The sequence below is a fragment of the Leguminivora glycinivorella genome, chromosome 20 (genome assembly GCF_023078275.1).
Source record: "Leguminivora glycinivorella isolate SPB_JAAS2020 chromosome 20, LegGlyc_1.1, whole genome shotgun sequence".
NCBI classification, from domain to species: domain Eukaryota; kingdom Metazoa; phylum Arthropoda; class Insecta; order Lepidoptera; family Tortricidae; genus Leguminivora; species Leguminivora glycinivorella.
Window position 1 is genome coordinate 8,666,931 of NC_062990.1, and position 20,207 is coordinate 8,687,137.

Genomic DNA, 20,207 nt, shown 5'->3' on the forward strand with positions numbered 1-20,207 from the left:
GCAAAACAAAACTTTGTCTGTTTGATCCAAAAGAAAGAAGTAGGACGTACAAAGACGAACTTAAGAAAGATCACGTGTCCCTTATTGATTCAATTTCTGAGGGTTTGATTTTCGCTAGGTAGAAATGATTAAATATTCACGACATCGAACTTACTGTACCTTTGCTGTTACTTTAGAAACATAAATACATGGAGGATTTCACGATTTTCATGCCACTTGACACTTTCATACTATGGACTAAATCAGACTATCGCCGTTACTGACACGTGTGCATTTGCTGCATGCACCTAAGCTGCGACCCGGCCAGTCGACGAAATAAACAGTTCCACCGAATGCAGTAACAATTAAGCCAAATGGATGCAACCGGGGTCGACGATCGCCGTTTATTCCTGGCTGGCAGAGAATAATCTCTGCAGAGAGGACTTGTCTCTGTATACATTTAGCTTTGGTCGTTCTAACCCGTCGCGGACGTCCACCGGCAAATCCGGTGTGTTTCATAGACCACCACCACCACGCCCACGCTAGCCCGAGCTGCCGGTCGCCTTCACTGCGGCCCCGAACCTGGCCCCGCTCAAACGGTATCACCAGGCTAGGGGTCGCGGGGTTGGATAACGGCCGGTAGCGGTAGGGCTAGCAATCACCGGATCACCAAGCCGTCCACAAATAGACGGCGTCAGACCGCCCCACATGGATGGGGCGCGCCCCGACACAGCCCCCACAGCGCCCAGCGCGGAAGGGGCCGCTCACACCCCAGCAGGGGTGTCGAACGAAAACTCACTCACTCCACCGGCAAATCCGGTGTGTTTCATATGTTTGAAAGTGGTCGTTCTCACGCGGCGGGCACATGTCAGCGGGCCATTACGACCACTATTGAAACGCATCATACAGACGCCACGGACCACAACAATTCAATAAAGAAATTGACTTGCAACAAATTGTTGATTGAATCTTCTCAACTCTGCTCGTATTTGCCTCAGTGAAAAGGAGTAAATCTATCTATCTTTAATTTCAATTGCGGATTTGACCGTCCGTCAGCGTCTCAAATCTTGAAGTCCAAAAAGGCACACTTTCTCACCCACCACAATGAATGCTGAATTGCTCTAGCGTCAATGACAAGCGACTTAGTGGGACGTAAATATATCACATAAATCATTTCAAGAATTCGGACTGCAAGAAGTCAGTTGTAATTGTAACTTTTCTTTTTTCATACTATGTTCCTAGATTTATGTTTTTTGTATGTTGTTTAAGTTAAAACTATTTCCTGACTTTCTTGAGATCCAAATGCAGGTTAGCTGATGTTCGAAAGACGAATTGACGATTCGATACCACACATATTTAATCTATGGCCGATCGCGTAGCGTGAAGAGATAGTCTGTGTGACGTTTTATTTTATTTCTTCAGCTTAATAACTCGCTAGATGATTCATAGCGAAACTATTTCAGTATCGAGTGACGAATCTGTTGTATTTATAAGCTTTTATTTATGTTTGTGTCATAGTTATGTTTTCTTTTGTAACCCCGGAAAATTTGCTTTTGTATTGGGGCAATTATACCTGCATACCTACTTGTACAAGTGCAAATTGTATTCGAGTTTTTAACTATTATAAAATTAAAAGAAAGTTGCGAAAAAATCGTAAAAAATATTTTATACGTTTTTGAAGAATTTTAGCATATTTGGACAAATAAGGGCAAGTCTAAGATTACCTACAGCAAATATTACGCCGTTTTTATGGTCGTTAGTTGTGGACAGATGAAGTGGACAGTGGACAGCATAGGGTATAATGATATGGAAATATACTTTCACCCACAGTTTGTCCACAGAAGTACTGTACAAACTTTAGTTCGACCTGCCTCGTTTCCAAATCTCAGAATTACTTTATGAACGTGGCTTCTTGTGTGGTCCTGGGTTGAACCACTTCACTTACATGACTCGCGAATCTCGCGATGCGTAAGCAATGGAAGCTAGGGACGCAATACGCAAGTTTATTTAAATTCGAAAATGTTGCGTTCCGTTTTCGAATGACTTCGTTTGGATTGAATTTCAAAGAAGTGTTTGAGTTGTGCTCGGGCCCTTAGTATAAATTTTGTTCGAAAATATTACTTAGGTTACTTGCACCACCTGCTTAACTCAAGGTTAGTGGGCTGTCAACCTCGGGTTAACCCTCCATTTTCGGTGGTGCACGTGACAATACAATATAATACTCTTTATTGCGCACCTCATATAGTTTACAAGCCCCATAGCATAGTCATGGTATAATAAAGAGTACTATCGTACAGTATGGCCACTCCCGCTCCCCTCTGAAAGTGCCGCCCACCCCCTCTCGGTTACCTCACAGTTACCGCCTGTCAAAAACGCGAACAGTCGACCTGTCATATGTCACTCATACAAGCATAGTACGCGTTCACCTACACGAGCTTAGACTGTGTGCTAGGAACGGTCCTCTTACATATATTTGATCGCCAGTGTCCGAGGTGTGGCATAGTTTACCCTTATCGATTTAAATTTGTTTAAATAAGCTGTGTTGTCAAAACATCTCGCTAGGCGCATAGTTAAAAATCCCGTAAAAAAAAGCTTTCGAAATGTTTAGGTTAATGTTCTATCAGCTGCAATAGTGCACGGCGAACTTATCAATGAATTCATTCATAATTTCTCCATTAACTTTTGCAGCTGATAGTACGTCACTTTTTCGAATGACACTGGAGTGGCTCTATCAACTGTCTCGTCGAATATGCTACCAATGACACAATTTAACTGACAATTTAAATAAAACCTTATTTCAAAAACATAAAAGTCTACATATGGTCAGTTAATAGTGTTGTTCGTATCAATAAAGAGGCATTCAAGTGTTCGTTTATGTGTGAATTTTATTGATCCACATGGTCTTAATGGACAGTAAAATGTATAATCTTTTGTAGATCTGGGAATTAATGGCTGTGCCATACTTGTTATGTCAATGACGTTCGATTTGGTGTCAAGATTCAAATATTGAGAAATTATGTCATGTGAAAAAGAGCTTTTCCAAAATAATAGAAACAACTTTATTCTTATTACCAGGATAAAATTATTTTTGAGTTAAGAGGATTGAGGACTATCGTTTCTTGCATACACATGTTTATACAATTTATGTATTTTAACATAAGTAGCTATGAGAGTTTGAATTTTTGAGTTTTTTCTGGGTACAATATTATGACAATTTGGAGCATTTAAAAATAAAACCGCCTTCAAAAATAAGCGCGTTACAAAACACGGAGAAACTAAAAAGCCAAAAATAATAAACCTTTCAATTCAGATTTCTTATCGTATTGCAATAAGCTAAACATCCAAATTATAAACAAATCAATTATTTTTGTAGTCGGTACCAGACCTGTTCGTCGCCTTGCTATTGCCTGTTTGACCCACCCAACCATACACAGGCTGGTACCGACTCCAAAAATAATTGAATTGTTTATAATTTGGATGTTTAGCTTATTGCAATACGATAAGAAATCTGAATTGAAAGGTTTATTATTTTTGGCTTTTTAGTTTCTCCGTGTTTTGTAACGCGCTTATTTTTGAAGGCGGTTTTATTTTTTGTTAAAAAGTTTATTTATTTGTTGATTTTTAGTGGTTCCTAGTGATATTATATGTATCAGTCCGAATACATGTACAGTAGTGAAAGAATTATCCTTTAACTCCTAACCATTGAGGAGTTGACCTTCCATCATCAGCTCAGTTGATTTTTAGTGGTTCCTAGTGATATTATATGTATCAGTCCGAATACATGTACAGTAGTGAAATAATTATCCTTAAACTCCTAACCATTGAGGAGTTGACCTTCCATCATCAGCTCAGCCACATAAAATTATTACCATCAGACGTAAATACTGGTGTACCTTTGAAAAATATACTAAAAACATTACATGTGCCTATAACATTTGAAGAGTTCCCTCGATTTCTCCAGGATCCCATCATCAGACCCTGACTTGGTGCCAATGGGACCATCTCGGGGTTATACCGGTTCGATCAAAAAAAAAAATTTGAAAATCGGTCCACGATTCTCGGAGATATCGAGTAACATACATACAAAAAAATAATAAAAAAAAAAAACATTCAGTCGAATTGAGAACCTCCTCCTTTTTTGAAGTCGGTTAAAAATTATATGAAATCAGTATGCCGCTCTAAAATAATCAATAAATGAAAACAATTAACATAGGTAACAATTTTAATTATAGCTATGGTTAAAATACATCAAATTCTACGAGTAAATCCAGGGAGGCAAACAAGTTTCAACACACGGCGGTCGTCCCCCTTGTATTTGTATTCCATAAGTATAACAGAATAAACTACCTACACGATACACTTCAATCTTCGTTCGTTTCTAATCCAAAGCTGCGCATGAGTCAATCCATTTGTCATCGCTTTCTCGCGCGGGCTGATCCTAACTGACAATACGTTTTTGGAGGTTCACCGCGGACAATGGCGATCAACTATATGAAAGAGGCGCGTTCTTACGCACACAGTCTAAGCTCGTGTAGGTGAACGCGTACCATGCTTGTCTGAGTGAGGTATGACAGGTCGACTGGTCGCGTTCTTGACAGGCGGTAACTGTGAGGTAACCAAGAGCGGGGAGAGGGAGTGCCATACCTTACGATAGTACTCTTTATTATACTATGATATGAAATGAGTCAATCCATTTGTCATCGCTTTCTCGCGGGGGCTGATCCTAACTGACAATTCGTTTTTGGAGGAGAGATTTATGTTTATTCACCAGTTCATAACAGCGTTGTATGATGTACGCATATATTCGAAATAAGACAGGCTATAAACAGCTCTAGATAGAATCTGTACTGAAAGAAAAGAGTCGTAGGATGTATTGGGTATAAAGATTGGTCGTTCCCGGGGAATTTACGAAGTAGGTACATAATGCCTGCGGATTTAAATTTCCTTGAAATGGCACACCACTAACTCAGTGTCATACATTTCACGACTCTCCTCTTTCCGAAAAACTCTACGATGTACCAAATAACACCAAATTCTTACTTATTGACACGTTAAGTGCTCTAAATACGGTATGGATTGGTTGTGTCGAAAAAATCGTTTTTTCAAACATAAATGTAACTTTTAACACTGACATATCCAATCCATATTCCTTCTAGTTGGATATCTTCAAATCTAATTTGAAACGTTCGATCAAATTGTTATAATATTGTATGGCATATAGCACCAACCCCTTGTATTATTATCAAATGATATTTATTTTGACCGCAGCGTTATGCAAGGTGTTATCTGATGTTACGTATATCGGTCACTGACTTCAGTTAAATCAATATTTATGAAAGTATTTTGGTTTAGGTAAATCGGGCTGTGATACATTCCCTTTAATTTCGTATGGGACTTGGGCTATACCACGAATTTTGGACGTTTTAGAATACGTAACTCGACAGAGCGTCACGGAACTCACGGGAAATGTATGGATTATTTTTAGATTCTTGTGAGTAACCGTTGTTAAGTTTGACCATACAATGGATGTCATTTACCGTGACGTTTATCGAGAAACGTATTCTAAAACTTCAAAAACTTATGGTAGGTACCTCAGTTGACGCGAGACATATAAAGAATGTATAGGTATACTCGTAATTACTTCACTCAAAGATAAATAAGATACAGGCGCGACTCGATTTAGATCACGCGACTGCATCACACATGGTCCACTTCACAAATATTTACATTTGGCAATATTATACACACACTATTATGAACTCTAAGCCATTAGAGTAAGAATTGGTATTAGGAGGTTGACAAATTGACAGAATGCTTAAAATATAAGATGTAAACTGCTGATGGGCCATTCTTGGTATCTCTATTCGTAGACTGACTCGCGACCTGCGACTTTGTCTCATCCCAAGACCGGCACTAAAATTACCTTTTACCCTCACTAGCTCGGAAACACGTGTTTTGTCGTTTAATACCAGCGGGTAAAAACGCACTTTATCCACTAGTGGGTAAAGTAATTTGACCTTGAATAAAGTCAAATTAACTGCTTTAAAATTGATAAAAGTAGGTGAATCTAGTAATAAAGATGATTTACCACCTGTGGAACTACTGGAAACAGTGATAAACGCATTTTTTGCGTTGTAGTTTCCTCGCTATAGTGAGGGGAAAAGTTTTGTGTTACACTCGGGTGCAAATGTATTTTACTTCTCGTGTGTTAAAATTCTCGCAAGTTTAGGATTCTATTCTCGAACCACTCGCTTCGCTCGTGGTTCAACTATAGAATCCTTTCACTTGCTCGTTTTTCAATTCCACACTCGGCGTTAAAATACAACTTTGCCCCCTTGTATAACAAATAACTATTTCAGTGCAGATGGTAATAACTCCCTTTTTTAACCGTCGCCTCATATCTCAAGAAGGACGGTTATCAAGTCGTCTGTATGTTTTTTTATTATTTTTTATTTTTTTTTAATGTTTGTTCCTCGATATCTCCGTCGGTACTGGACCGATTTTGAAATTTTTTTTTTAATTGAATGTATATGCATACAGATTGGTCCCATTTTTCTCAGAACCCAGTTCTGATGATGGGATCCTGGAGAAATCGAGGGAACTCCTCGAATCTGAAAGGCATACATATAGTGATTTTTGTGTTTTTAAAGGAACAGCATGCATTTAGGTACGGAACAGTGACATTTGGTGCAGTGGAACTGCTGATGATGGCCAGAATAGAACTCTTCAAATCTGAACGGCACGCTTATAGTGACTTTGGTATTTTTATAAGAACAGCATGCACTTTCATCCAGAACAGTGACATTTGGTGCAGCGGAATTGCTGATGATGGTCAGAACCGAACTCCTCAAATCTGAACGGCACGCTTATAGTGACTTTGCCATTTTTATAAGAACAGCATGCGCTTACGTCTAGAACAGTGACATTTGGTACAGTGGAACTGCTGATGGTCAGAACCGAACTCCTCAAATCTGAACGGCACGCTTATAGTGACTTTGGTATTTTTATAAGAACAGCATGCACTTGCGTCCAGAACAGTGACATTTGGTGCAGTGGAACTGCTGATGATAGTCAGAACCGTACTCCTCAAATCTGAACGGCACACTCATAAGTGACTTCGGTATTTTTGCAAGAAAAGCATGCATTTAAGTTCAGAACAGTGACATTTATTTATTTAGTTATGTTTGTTAAGCATATTGAGTTTTCAAGTCAAAGTTTGTCAAGCTTCGATTTCTTATAATATAATATCGGATTCATGAGGAATTGAGGAAACTCCTCAAACCTTAACGTTATACGTATATTCATTTATGTTGCCATCTAATAATTAAAGCATTAAAAGCAGTTTTAAAAAATACCTACACATTTCTACATAATCCAACATTCGCAAGTAACTTTCACCAGAACCCGAAAGGCGACGGTTTTTTTTTTTCTTAAAAATTATTAACTAACTTTTTCGCATTTGTATCGTAATGCACTATTTAGTTTGTAATATCTTCAACACAAAGTCAGTAATATTGTTAAAGTACGCATCTCGCCCACACGGTCCATATGGCGTTTACAATGTGGCCATTACTGCCCGGCGCAGGAAACGTCTATTTCGGGGACAAGGGACTTTTGTATTCCCTTTTATACTTGCGACTAAACGTTAAGTAAGAATATATTTGCGTTGCCTTTATAGAAACTTGTGTTTGAAATATTTGCAAGTTCGTTTGAATGAAATCGTGCGATGAGAGTTTCGGTTTTGGCCTTTATAATCGATTTTGTTTCAACGATTTGATAATTTTAGTTTAAAAAAAAATCTAGTTTCAGCTGTGCCGGTATACGTATTATCACTACTCATGTGACCTTCATAGCAATGGGATCAACAGTGAAATTTGATGTTAAAATTGAAAACATAATTTATTTATTTCCCAGATGAAACCCTTTGAGTAATTATGTTAACTAGAGAGGGCACCTCAACTTGATTTTGTGTAACAACACTTAGAGCTGATCAGCACAAACGCGCTTAGTCTGTGCCAAACGGCTGTGGTAGATTGACGTATCGCAATGAAAAATATTTCGTCTAAATAATGCCGTCATGTGTAGTGAGGTACTGTACAAACTGCTCAGGAAAATCTAACAAAAGCCAAGGAGTGACTTTTCATACGTAGGTTTACTGCATTTTTGTTTAAACACGCTTACTTTTAAAAAAATGTATCAATATAAACTCATGCCGAAGCGCCATGTTGCGGCGGCCATGTTTCGTTGAAACCAAAGAGTAAAAAATGCAACAAAAGCAGACGTGACAATATCGCAAGTTAGTTCAAGTTTCCTATCATACATTAAATTATATATATTTATCGACGCAAAAAAGGTTATTTAATTATTATTGTTAGAATTGCACAGTTTTCCGACATGTCGGTCTATAACAGATTCTCAATACGCGTGTCGAATTTCATGTGACTATGTAAATGTAAGTGCAGTACCTAACCTGCCTGAATGAATTTGGGTAGGTAGACGGTCAAGCAAATTATGAGAGTATAATAACGCGCGAAATTAAAATTTTTATGGGACGATAAACCCGCGCCCATACATACATGGATGTAGATAAAGTTATGTGTGCGACTATACATAATTAGGCATTAAAACACTCATGTTATCTTATTAACACAACAAAAACAACACTCATGTTTTAATGCCTACCATTATGCAAATGTCACATAAATAACTAATATCCAGTTGCGGCTACGTGTACACATGTACGCTCAGTCCGTATGCAGCTTTAAAAAATGTGGGCATTTAAAAAAATTATGACTCACAGAGTTGTTAAAAAAAAGTTAAATCGCTGTCAGTTTTGCAACGATAATTAAGCATGGAATTTCAATAAAAACATCGTGAATTATACTATACTAAGCTATAATCTAAATTCAGAACGTGAAAAAAGTTTAGTTTTAAATACAGATTTTCAAGCTTGATTATCATTACAAAACTAACAGCGATTTATGTTTTTTGTTAACAACTCACGCTAATTGAGAGTCATAAATTTAAAAAAATGCCCATGTAAACCCATGTCACTTCTATACTACGACTTCTAATCTATGCACTCTATGCAGGGCTCATCATCGCGACCGAAAAGTCGTAAGCGCCGAGTAAAATCGTAGCGCTTGCGACGTTACGAAAGCAGGCCATTGGTTCACACCCCGCCTTCAGCTTACAGGCTGTGACACGTTCGTTGTTTGCTATAGCTCCTCTATACGAAGTAATAATTACTCAATGATGAAACCTACCATTGTCCATAAATCCTGAAAGACTTACACCTCTTGTCAGATTACAAAAAATATTTAAAAATGATTCCCTATGTGCTCCCTAAAAAGTATAGTTTATGCTATGTGCTGGTAATTTCTCTAAATGTACGCTCACAAACCCATTGCAAATTACTATCAATTGTGGTCTCAAAACAGTGGCAGACCAATCAGCCTACCACAAGCTAGTTAAGACATTACCACCCATTAGTGCTCTAGTGTTACATATCACATGTCCTAGGCATCTCGGTTGTCGGCGTCGCGTTGCAACCGGTTACAATTGGATACTGTTGAGAAGTAAGGATCGAGCATTGGTGTTATGTTCATTATTGATACGTTGGCTATATAGAGTTTATACATCAGCAGCGGCTTGTCCATACAAGCCGATTCCCACCGGCTTGCCTAAAATTGATTACTAGTAAAGTACCTATTGTTAAGGTAGGTTTCTTTTTGCTCAGTGTTGCCTAGCAGAAATTTTCACCAGCCGCTACTGTTATACATATAGGTACTACATATATACATAAGTACCTGAACATAAGAAGAAAAAGAAATACCACATTAGCAAGAATAGACTCCAAATATGTACTTGGAAGTTGCCTCGATATATATTTATTATAATAATTATAAAAACATGAGAAATTTTCATTCCTCCCATATATGTATTTAAGGTGGTAGAAATTTGCTCGTGATATACTTAACTGAGAAATAAACTGTAACAAAATAACATTACATTTATGAACATTGTGAACCGAAGTACGCCTTAGACGTCTTTTCGACGTAACTAAAGCTATATCTGATCTACATACATCAGAGTAAAACCCCCTAGATATATTGGAGAATATCTTTACTATTCTGAATAATATAGATAATAATTAAACTAGAGCTGCAAGGAATTCAAAAGATATAAATACAGTCGATTACCAAGAAGGCGATAAGACGTTATGCTAATAGTATGAAGTCATCGTTCTGTACTTGTGATCCTTGTACCATAACAAGTGATTGTAAACTGTAAGGTAATACGGGAAAGGTTAGAGTTGATTGAGATAATATGTGCACGTTAGATTACAGAGGCGGTCAGTAGGATAGAATGTCGAACTGTTAAGTTGTGCTCGTTACATTACACTCTGGTATTGCCAATGAAAAATATAGCAAAGGAAACTATATGCTAGAAAAAAATCCTAGTTTAGCTTGCTAGAAATTAGTATATAGGGTGACTGGTAATTCGATCTATTCCTTCAAAGGGTTATTCTATAGATTATTTGCAATGTTTTTGGACCAGTCAACTGGGGGTCGAAAATCACTAGTTTTTGAGTTTTTAGTTTTTTTCGAAAAAAATCTAGATACCTCTCGGCCTATGCAAATTGTAAAAAAAGTAAGTGCATTAGGATGGTCATTTCTTTCTTATTTTGTAGCCCATGAATAAAGGATTATTTTTAACATTTAAATCACGTAAAAAAAGTTATGCATGCTTAAGAAATAAAAGGTTAAAGTCACAAAATGGAGTATTTTTTTACATTTTTCTTAAACAAAGGCGGATTAGTAAAAAAAAATGTATGACACTTTGCATAAAAATTACAGAAACAAATTCTGTATGTTATACCCTTTCCAGAAATGTACAAATGTTGACATGTTTAACTTAATTATTGAAAATAATAACTTTAATAACAGAGCGCGTACGCGTTACCGCGTGCGCTGGAGCGTACCTGACCCGAAGTCGGTCAGCTTGTGTAATGTTTGTTTCTCTTTGTGCATTTTTTGCATACGTCTTATCATGCCTTATGTTATCTTTTGTTTGCTGACAAATCTTCAAAAATAAGATTAAAGAATACTATTTAGTAAGACTGCTCAGTATTAAACTACCATTTGCCAAAATTTAATATATGTGCGGTTATTTTCCTCCAAACATTGTTTTGGGAGTACCATAAGTACTCAAAAAATAATATGTGAATTGTGAAATCAAAATAAAAAACCGGCCAAGAGCGTGTCGGGGCACGCTCAGTATAGGGTTCCGTAGTTTTCCGTATTTTTCTCAAAAACTACTGAACCTATCAAGTTCAAAACAATTTTCCTAGAAAGTCTTTATAAAGTTCTACTTTTGTGATTTTTTTCATATTTTTTAAACTCATAGTTCAAAAGTTAGAGGGGGGGGACGCACTTTTTTTTCCTTTAGGAGCGATTATTTCCGAAAATATAAATATTATTAAAAAACGATCTTAGTAAACCCTTATTCATTTTTAAATACCTATCCAACAATATATCACACGTTGGGGTTGGAATGAAAAAAAAATATCAGCCCCCACTTTACATGTAGGGGGGGTACCCTAATAAAACATTTTATTCAATTTTTTATTTTTGCACTTTGTTGGCGTGATTGATATACATATTGGTACCAAATTTCAGCTTTCTAGTGCTAACGGTTACTGAGATTATCCGCGGACGGACGGACGGACGGACAGACAGACATGGCGAAACTATAAGGGTTCCTAGTTGACTACGGAACCCTAAAAAGGCCCTCAGATTACTACGTGTATATACTTTGCCGGTCAATGTCGGTCTGTCACTTATTCGCAAAAAGTCACATCGCCGGGTAATGGTAGGCTATGAGGCCAATATCATCCGGCGATCTGGTAATCTATAGGTTTCTTTAATAGGGTCTTTTGCAATAACTAGCTTCGACCCTCGATTTCTTCTGCTAATTGCTGGTGACGATGGATAGAACCTATCATAATCAAGTATGTCCTTCCTCTTCCCCTAACTTCCGTGACAATTTTCATGTAAAGTCGGTATTAAAATGTGTATTTTGTTCTATTACAGAGTGGCTACGAACACTCCCCACCTCGTGAGCTTGGGGACGGGTAGGCTGAGCACCGCGGTTACACTCCATCCTATAAAACAGGGTAAGTTGAACTTCAGTTTTGTCGTCTTGTCAATCATAAACTTGGCAATTAGAAGGTCAAGAAATAATAGTTTCCTTCATCGTGTCTTTCAGATTCCTTCAGTAATAGGGATGACGACTACATAAAAAAAATTGCATTCTGTTTAGTTCGTCAGTTAGATCGTCCATAAATACTGAACACATGTTTTTCGCTTTTTCTAATTGATTAAAAAATACAAAGATATAGAGCATCAAAGTTCCGGAGTGGGGGCTTGTGACGTCATTTCTAAGTAAAAATTGTACTTAGGCGTGACGTCACGCGAAACTTCAATGCACTGTACCCTCGTTATTTTTCTTTAAAGGAAAAAAAATACGTGTCTAAAATTCTTTGATAATGTAACTGACGGACTAATTCGTTTTTTTTAGTCGTCTCGCCTATAGGAGAAGAAGCAAATTATCATTATCAAACACAACTACAAAGAGTCCATCTCAAGCTGATTCGCTGAGACCAAAGATATATATATTTTTTTTTATGTAGGTATACAAACCTAACCCAGATCTAACGTTCCATTATATCACTTCCAGGTCGAGTAACAATCGGGTCAGACCCTACCTGCGACATTTACGTCGTCGGCACCGGTGTCGCCAGCGTGCATTGTCGCGTTGAGAACTCCCACGGTGTGGTCACGCTGTACCCGACTAGTGGTAGTACTTTACTCGACGGTCTGCCGGTGGACAAGCCTACGAGACTCTCACAAGGTAACCTTACGGCCCAGCCACGACATTGGTCTAAGCGCGACAGCGGTGAGCGGCAGCCATACGTGCGAATGAAAAGTCCCATCGCTGTGTCTCGCTCCAATGTATGGCCGCCGCTCACCGCTGCCGCGCTTAGACCAATGTCGTGGCTGAGCCGTTAGAGTGGCCTTAGTGCACGCTCATATTAGGCGCGGCGTGCATGTCCAAACAATTGAAGCTCATACTAAGTGTCCTGAATGAACGCTGTATATTGGACGCACGCCTAATGCTCCGGTCCGATTATCCACTCAGTCCATACACTTAAACAGCATAACGTCTAGTGACCAGACCTTTGCAATCTACGTCGTGAACACTGGTGTCGCCAGCGTACACTGTCGCGTTGAGAACTCCCACAGTGGGAGTATTTTAAAGCAAGGTAATAATTATACAATGCGCCGGCTATACAGTGAACACTAAGCGGGGTCAGTAAGATTCTCACCTCTGGATTGCCTTTACTAGTCGCAGCCGTCGCAAATTAGGTGCCAGGGTACCTACACTCCCAGGGTGTAAGTGAATAGGCTGCTATTCCAGGTTGCATCCGGTGAGGGTTGGCACAGTGGCTGACAAAAGCCACTGGGTAGAAAAAATCTAAAACGACTTTTTTTATTTTTGGTGAAGAATAAATAAGCCCTTTTCGGTGCCACATCTTTACTAATTTAATATGTCCATGCCTAAGGGTTCTTATGCTTCATAAGCTACAATTAAGAACCGTTAAAACAGAATTTCTGTTGGAATTTTAGCTGGAAAGGATCTTATTGCACCTGGACCCATTTCGTATCAAAAAACACATAGTATAAGTCAATATACCACCTAATCTCAATCTTGTACGTTTCCAGGAAGCATGCTAACCATAGGCCGCTCCAATACTCGTTTTCGTTGTTTTTAATTCCGTTCCGTACCAAAAAGGTACAACAGGAACCCTTATGGTGCGACTCTGTCCGTCTGTCTGTCCGTCTGTCACATTCCTAAATATCTCGAGAACTACTAATGCTATCAACTTGAAATTTGGAATAGTTGTGAACATTGTGAACCTCTACAAATAGAAGGTATAATTTTTTTAAATTTATTAATTTTAATTGTAGAAAATGGCCAAAATGAAAGGGGGGCAACAGTAAATTTCAAGTTACTAGGTCAAGTGGGGTATCGTTAGAAAGAGCTTAAATTGAACGTAAATAAACTATTTTTTATAATTTTTTTGTTGTGGAAAAAAAAAAAATTTTGAAGGAAAATGTAAAAAAAAATACCGTTCCCCCCTTTATCTCCGAAGTTTACCAACGAAAAATTATGAAAATTTTAGGAAACATTGGTTTTATGCTAAATATTACAGGAAAAATATAATCGTGTTTGTATCTTGAAAACTTTTTTTTTAATTCACAAAAAACTTTTCACATTTTTACTTTTAATTTACCCACCTTTGCGGATGTATATAGTACTTCAAATTAATACGAGATGTTACGTAAATCATCTTCTTTCCAATAAAGTAAAAATTGTTTAAATCGGTTAACATTATAAAGAATAATCCCTGAAAAACCAACATACTATGGTCGCGCAAATTAGTTAGCGAATTCACCGAGAGATGGCGCTATACACAATAATGCTCATTAGTACCTATACTTTTGTCTTCTAGTCAAGTCGTTAGAGTTATGTGAAAACATGAGATTATTTTAACTGGGGAGTTTGAAAGTTTGTACGGAACCCTCGGTGGGCGAGTCCAACTCGCACTTGACCGGTTTTTTTCTAAGGTACTGGCAGAATACCAGCGATGTGGCTTGCCACGTCACAACGCTGAGCCAGCGCCTTTTGTACCACGACACATGTTTCTTTATAATTTTGTTTCTTTTTTCTTTGGTTAGTTAAGTTAAGCGGTGTACTCACATTTCTTTTTTCCTGTTTATTGTAAGCCTTTATATGTTGTGTTGTGGATACGAGTAAAGTTATTTATCTATCTATCTATCTAAACTGACTTATTGGAATAAGTGGAAGCCCCGCTACGCGTTCATTAATTCAGGAATAAGACGTATTAATGTTTAACTTAATATGTCAAGTTATGTCTTGATTTCATTTTTTAGTTCGCTGTTTAATATTTCTTAAAAAAATCTATCGTTGATAAAGTAACAATGACAACAGCTCTTTTAGCACAGTCAACCAATTGGAACCCTAGGCCGCTCTACAAGCATGTCAAAATGACAAGCAGTAAGAGATTTCTTACAATCTGATTTATAATTATAACGTCACTCTGACATAGTTCTACAGTGGCCTAGGATTCCAATTGGTTAACTTTACATACAATGTGAATTAAATCTTATATTTTAAGTACTTACCTACGTTGTTTTCGCTCTACACATTTTAGTTCTACATGTGTCCGATTTAGGTGTGTGTAAACCTTATATGTGATTTTCTTTCCAGGTTACCAAGACCAGAACCAATGTTACCAGACCGCAAACATCCAAAAAATCTTCAAAGACACCAACCTCTCGCAGCTCGACCAAGAACTAGACATGACTCTCAACGAAATAGCCAAGAAAAAACCCCCCGTCGCCCCCAGAAAATACCCAGAAGATGAACCCAAAATGTCCAGTATTATGGCTAAAGTATCCAAGTTTGAGTATTACGCAAAGCAACAGAAAATAGGTAGAAGCCAGTTTTATACCGCCAACGAAATAGAAATCTCCCCAAAAGTATTCAGTTCCAACTCCTTAACAGTGAACACGCCAGCTAAAGATGTACTAGGGGGGAAAAATCTACCGAATTATATGAAGAATACCGAGCAGAAGGTGATAGTACTTAATGAGAATAATACGGAGAAGCGGCCGTATGCGAATGTAGCTTTAAGAAATAAGAATAAAATTGAAGATATTGTGAGGAATTTTGATGAGAATTCAAGAAACGATTTTAAGCTTAAAAAGGTAATATATTTTACTAGTAGTTTTTTTTAGTCACCCGTTGACCACGAACGCTGTAAAGAGTTCGAAACGTCGGGATGTATTTTAAATTCATTATACGCGATTTAATCCGTTTTCCATAGTTTTATTTCATGAGTAACTATCGCGGTAACCGAAGACAATATTATATTTTACTACATAATTATAACCATATATACATTATGCATAGGAACACTTTTACTAACACTTTAGGGAATGTCAATGAGATCCAGTTATTTATTGATGGGCTAACCAAGGTGACATACACTTGAGCTACGGTCACGCAACGCTCTGTCTCGCTATCACTCTTTAATATTAGCGCGACAGTGTTGCATATCGTTCACTATCGATCGTAAACGCGACGCACCTAGCTTCTTATTTGTCGTACTTATACTCTCCTATTCTTCAAACGTTTGTAAAGTATTTAAAGTTAGGTGGAATTAAGAAAAGCACTGAAAAATGAAAAATAAACGGAATCGACATAAGGTATAGTCAGCCAAAAAAGTGGTTTACAACTTTTCGACCTTATGTGTTTCAAATAGAGTCGAAAAGTGGTAAACCACTTTCTTGGCTGACCGTACAGCGGGGCAAATCTCGACTGGGGGACAATTGTAACTAATCCATTTTTTCCATTATTGCACTATGATGTTGAGTTCTAAATGTATCCACTGAACACGCCTACCATTTATAACTCACTGACATTCTATTTAATAATACAAACATTGTAAAGCATGGAAAAATCGACCAGTTACATTTGCCCCCCAGTCGAGATTTGCCCTGCTGTACAGCGCTACAGCGGGACAAATGTCGGCTGGGGGGTCTTAGTGTTTCTCATGCTCTAATATAAGCAAAATAAACTTCACACCGTGTTTTCTCGAAAAGTATCTTATAGTTATAGTTGGTAAATCGTAGGATCAAAGCTCCAATCCTCACGATACAGGCTAGACCTAGTTTGAGGGCTACTGTTTGTTCTAAGAAGCTCTTGTATATTTCTATAGTTTATTAATACAGATTTGGAAAATAAATGTATAGTATTGTATTGTATTTCACGAAGGCGTACTGAAAGAATATCAGATCTGTTTGCACAATGTACTACAGTCCTAAAGTAGGCTTTATCTAATCTTTTTTTTAGGTAAACAACGACCAAAAAGACAACATCTACGGCAAAATCAACAACGCGAAAGAGGAGAAAAGCAACCTCACGAACAAGGAAGAGAGGAAACCGTGTCTGCCCTCAGCGGCGTTTGATAGGAACCCGCAGTATTCGCCGGTGTACGCGAACAGCTATGATAGGAGCTATGACGCTGAGAACAGGAGGATCAGGGTACGTATCAATCTATACTTATATTTTATGTCCATCAGTGGCGTCTAGTGAACGTTTCTGCTAGGCAACACTGATCAAAAGGAAACCTACCTTAACATTAGGTACTTTATTAGTAATCAATTTTAGGCAAGCCGGTGGGAATCGGCTTGTATGGACCAGCCCAGCTGCTGCTGGTAGGAACTTACATGCTTAGTCACTTCTGTAAGCGCCTAAACAAATTTTCTGAGCAACAATTCCTAAAAGCCCATTATCACCTTATCTCTGCCCTACATTCCCAAACAATGTTAATCGCTTATAAACAATACACTATCACTCTCATACAGATTATCTCCTATAAATATCATTCTAACGTCGCTTCTAATTCACTACAGGTAAAGTTCATTATGTGAAGTGTATGTTTTAGTTTGCTAAGTATTTTTATGAAATACACGATTAAAGGAGATTATAAGTCATTCGCTTTTCTGGTTTTAGGGAAACTAGACTGCTTTGAAAACCTTTCAAATATAAAAGTCTTAATTTGTTGATGATGTGAAAAAAAAATACTCACTAAAAAAAGTATTTTGGGAACGTTTTGATGTTATTCGACTTTGAAGTTATTGAGATTGTGATAAGATTATAATTCAATATATCCGTGTATACTGAAGTTGTTTTATAGTGTTTTGTGTACTCATATTAAGTAAATTCAGTTGTCTTATTTTTGTGGTTATTTGGTGTTCAGTTAATACAAGTAGTGAACAATAAAAGGTGAAAATTAATAAAAAGTAAGTACTTACCAAAAGCGAATAGATCAAAAAACATCGGCTGCAGTATTTCTAGACCGATACGACCTTGAAACCTTCAAGGAGCGTACACCCATCTTAAAGGCCGGCAACACACCTCCTTCCCTTCTGGTATTGCGGGTGTCCGCGGGCGGCAGTGATCGCTTACGCTTTAAGTCGCCTCCTTTCTTATTAAAAAAAAAACAAACCGAAAATAATAATAAAAAAACTTTGCTTATGTACTCGACCAATCACAACGTGCAAGTCAATCAGAAATATGAATATCACGATTTAAAATTTTATTGAATTAAAATTAAGAATTAACCTTATTCGTTTCTACATAGTAATTCATGCCCTTAATCATCATATCGCGAAATTTACTACGCAAACGTACTAATGAGTGAAATAAGTTTCATTGCTATTGAGTTACTCACAGACGGCAACCCACCTTATCCTCATCATAATATGAAATAGGTAGTTTTCTCAGACAGACAGACACACACGCACTACAGATTTAACATTTTTTAATAAGATTATATACCTAGGTATAGGTACCGTTAAGGTGTTCAATATGAACGTGACAATCCCTAGTACATTTGTAGTTTTAGTCATACTTTATGCATAGTGTGTAGTTTTTAAGTTTATTGCGAATACATATTTTGATTATGAATATGACACAGCACGGCACGCGAAATGCACTGGTAGACTCCTATCAACATTTTCATATAAGCGCTATAATAAATATTAAATCAGTTTCATTTTTTTTTATGGGATAGGAGGCAAACGAGCAGACAGGTCGCCTGATGGTAAGCGATCACCGCCGCCCATGGACACCCGAAACACCAGAGGTGTTGGAGGTGCGTTGCCGGCCTTTAAGATGGGTGTACGCTCTTTTCTTGAGCAAAACGCGAATGAAACAATCGCTAAACAACTATCATTATCTCATGATAATGTAACATTATAATACGCTATTTAAATACCTAATTACATTCATAAAACCTAAATTAAGGAAACAATGTTATCAACGATTACCTTGTGATAACGTATTGCAGAAGTCAATGCGACAAACGTGTCAAAAGACGTAACCTTGTGTGCGAAGAGAAAATATAGTGAAAATCTGAAAATGTGTGTGAAATTTTGTGAAAAATAAGTGGTATTGTGATAAAAAACATAAAGAATATAAATTGGACAGACTTGCGTGCAAACAGTAAAAGAAATCATAAAAAACCGGCCAAGAGCGTGTCGGGCCACGCTCAGTGTAGGGTTCCGTAGTTTTCCGTATTTTTCTCAAAAACTACTAAACCTATCAAGTTCAAAACAATTTTCCTAGAAAGTCTTTATAAAGTTCTGCTTTTGTGATTTTTTTCATATTTTTTAAACATATGGTTCAAAAGATAGAGGGGGGACGCACTTTTTTTTCCTTTAGGAGCGATTATTTCCGAAAATATTAATATTATCAAAAAACGATCTTAGCAAACCCTTTTCATTTTTAAATACCTATCCAACAATATATCACACGTTGGGGTTGGAATGAAAAAAATAATAATATCAGCCCCCACTTTACATGTAGGGGGGGGTACCCTAATAAAACATTTTTTTCCATTTTTTATTTTTGCACTTTGTTGGCGTGATTGATATACATATTGGTACCAAATTTCAGCTTTCTAGTGCTAACGGTTACTGAGATTATCCGCGGACGGACGGCGAAACTATAAGGGTTCCTAGTTGACTACGGAACCCTAAAAATGCTTAAAATATATCTGTAGGCATTGAAGTGAGGAGGTTATAACGTTAACATCGTCGCAAAGATATGAAGTTGTAATACCTCATCATTCAGAATATATGCGACTATGGATTAAAACAACAAAAAATAGTGAAAGTGTTAGTAGTGTGTTATGGCAATGCATCAAGCAAAAGCATTAAAGGCAATAAACATGTTATAATTGATGTTTAAATTATAAATAAATACATACGAAAGTTGCACGTACATAAACGTCTCGTCAATATTTTAACTTGCCAAAGCGTTTACCTTTTGAAAACAATACTTACTAAAGAACAATCGGCATTTCATGTCATCATGTCGGAAGTAACACACTCTCAAACGATTGTCACTCGATACATCAAAAACACAATCATGTCTGCAGAATGAACCCCAACACAATGGCCTAAAGTCTTTAATATCCAAGTAATTGAACGTTCGGTAAGATTAAAAACAAAAGTGTCCGAAATATAATACCTGTGATCAACGTCGGATCGATTTCGTCTTATTCGGTT

General features: G+C 37.4%; 2 protein-coding genes across 2 annotated transcripts in view; both read left to right on the plus strand.

Annotated features, from left to right (window-relative positions):
* Positions 1 to 13,816, plus strand: part of LOC125236916 (pleckstrin homology-like domain family B member 1) — an 85,542-nt gene extending 71,726 nt beyond the window's left edge. Inside the window, exons 3-5 of the mRNA XM_048143832.1 lie at positions 12,075 to 12,157; positions 12,721 to 12,894; positions 13,767 to 13,816. Of these exons, the coding sequence (XP_047999789.1) occupies positions 12,075 to 12,157; positions 12,721 to 12,894; positions 13,767 to 13,816 (307 nt within the window). The remainder of the gene's footprint in view (positions 1 to 12,074; positions 12,158 to 12,720; positions 12,895 to 13,766) is intronic.
* A 1,297-nt stretch (positions 13,817 to 15,113) lies between these two features.
* On the plus strand, positions 15,114 to 17,655 carry LOC125236917. Its single transcript, XM_048143833.1, has 4 exons — positions 15,114 to 15,123; positions 15,337 to 15,836; positions 16,984 to 17,175; positions 17,647 to 17,655. Exons 1-4 carry the CDS (start codon positions 15,114 to 15,116, stop codon positions 17,653 to 17,655), a joined length of 711 nt encoding a protein of 236 aa, XP_047999790.1.
* The last annotated feature ends 2,552 nt before the right edge of the window (positions 17,656 to 20,207 follow it).

Bases quoted from the DNA above. Each gene is read 5' to 3' on its own strand.
- LOC125236917 (XM_048143833.1), top strand. The intron at 15,837-16,983 runs GTAATATATTTT...TCTTTTTTTTAG, and splicing joins ACGATTTTAAGCTTAAAAAG to GTAAACAACGACCAAAAAGA.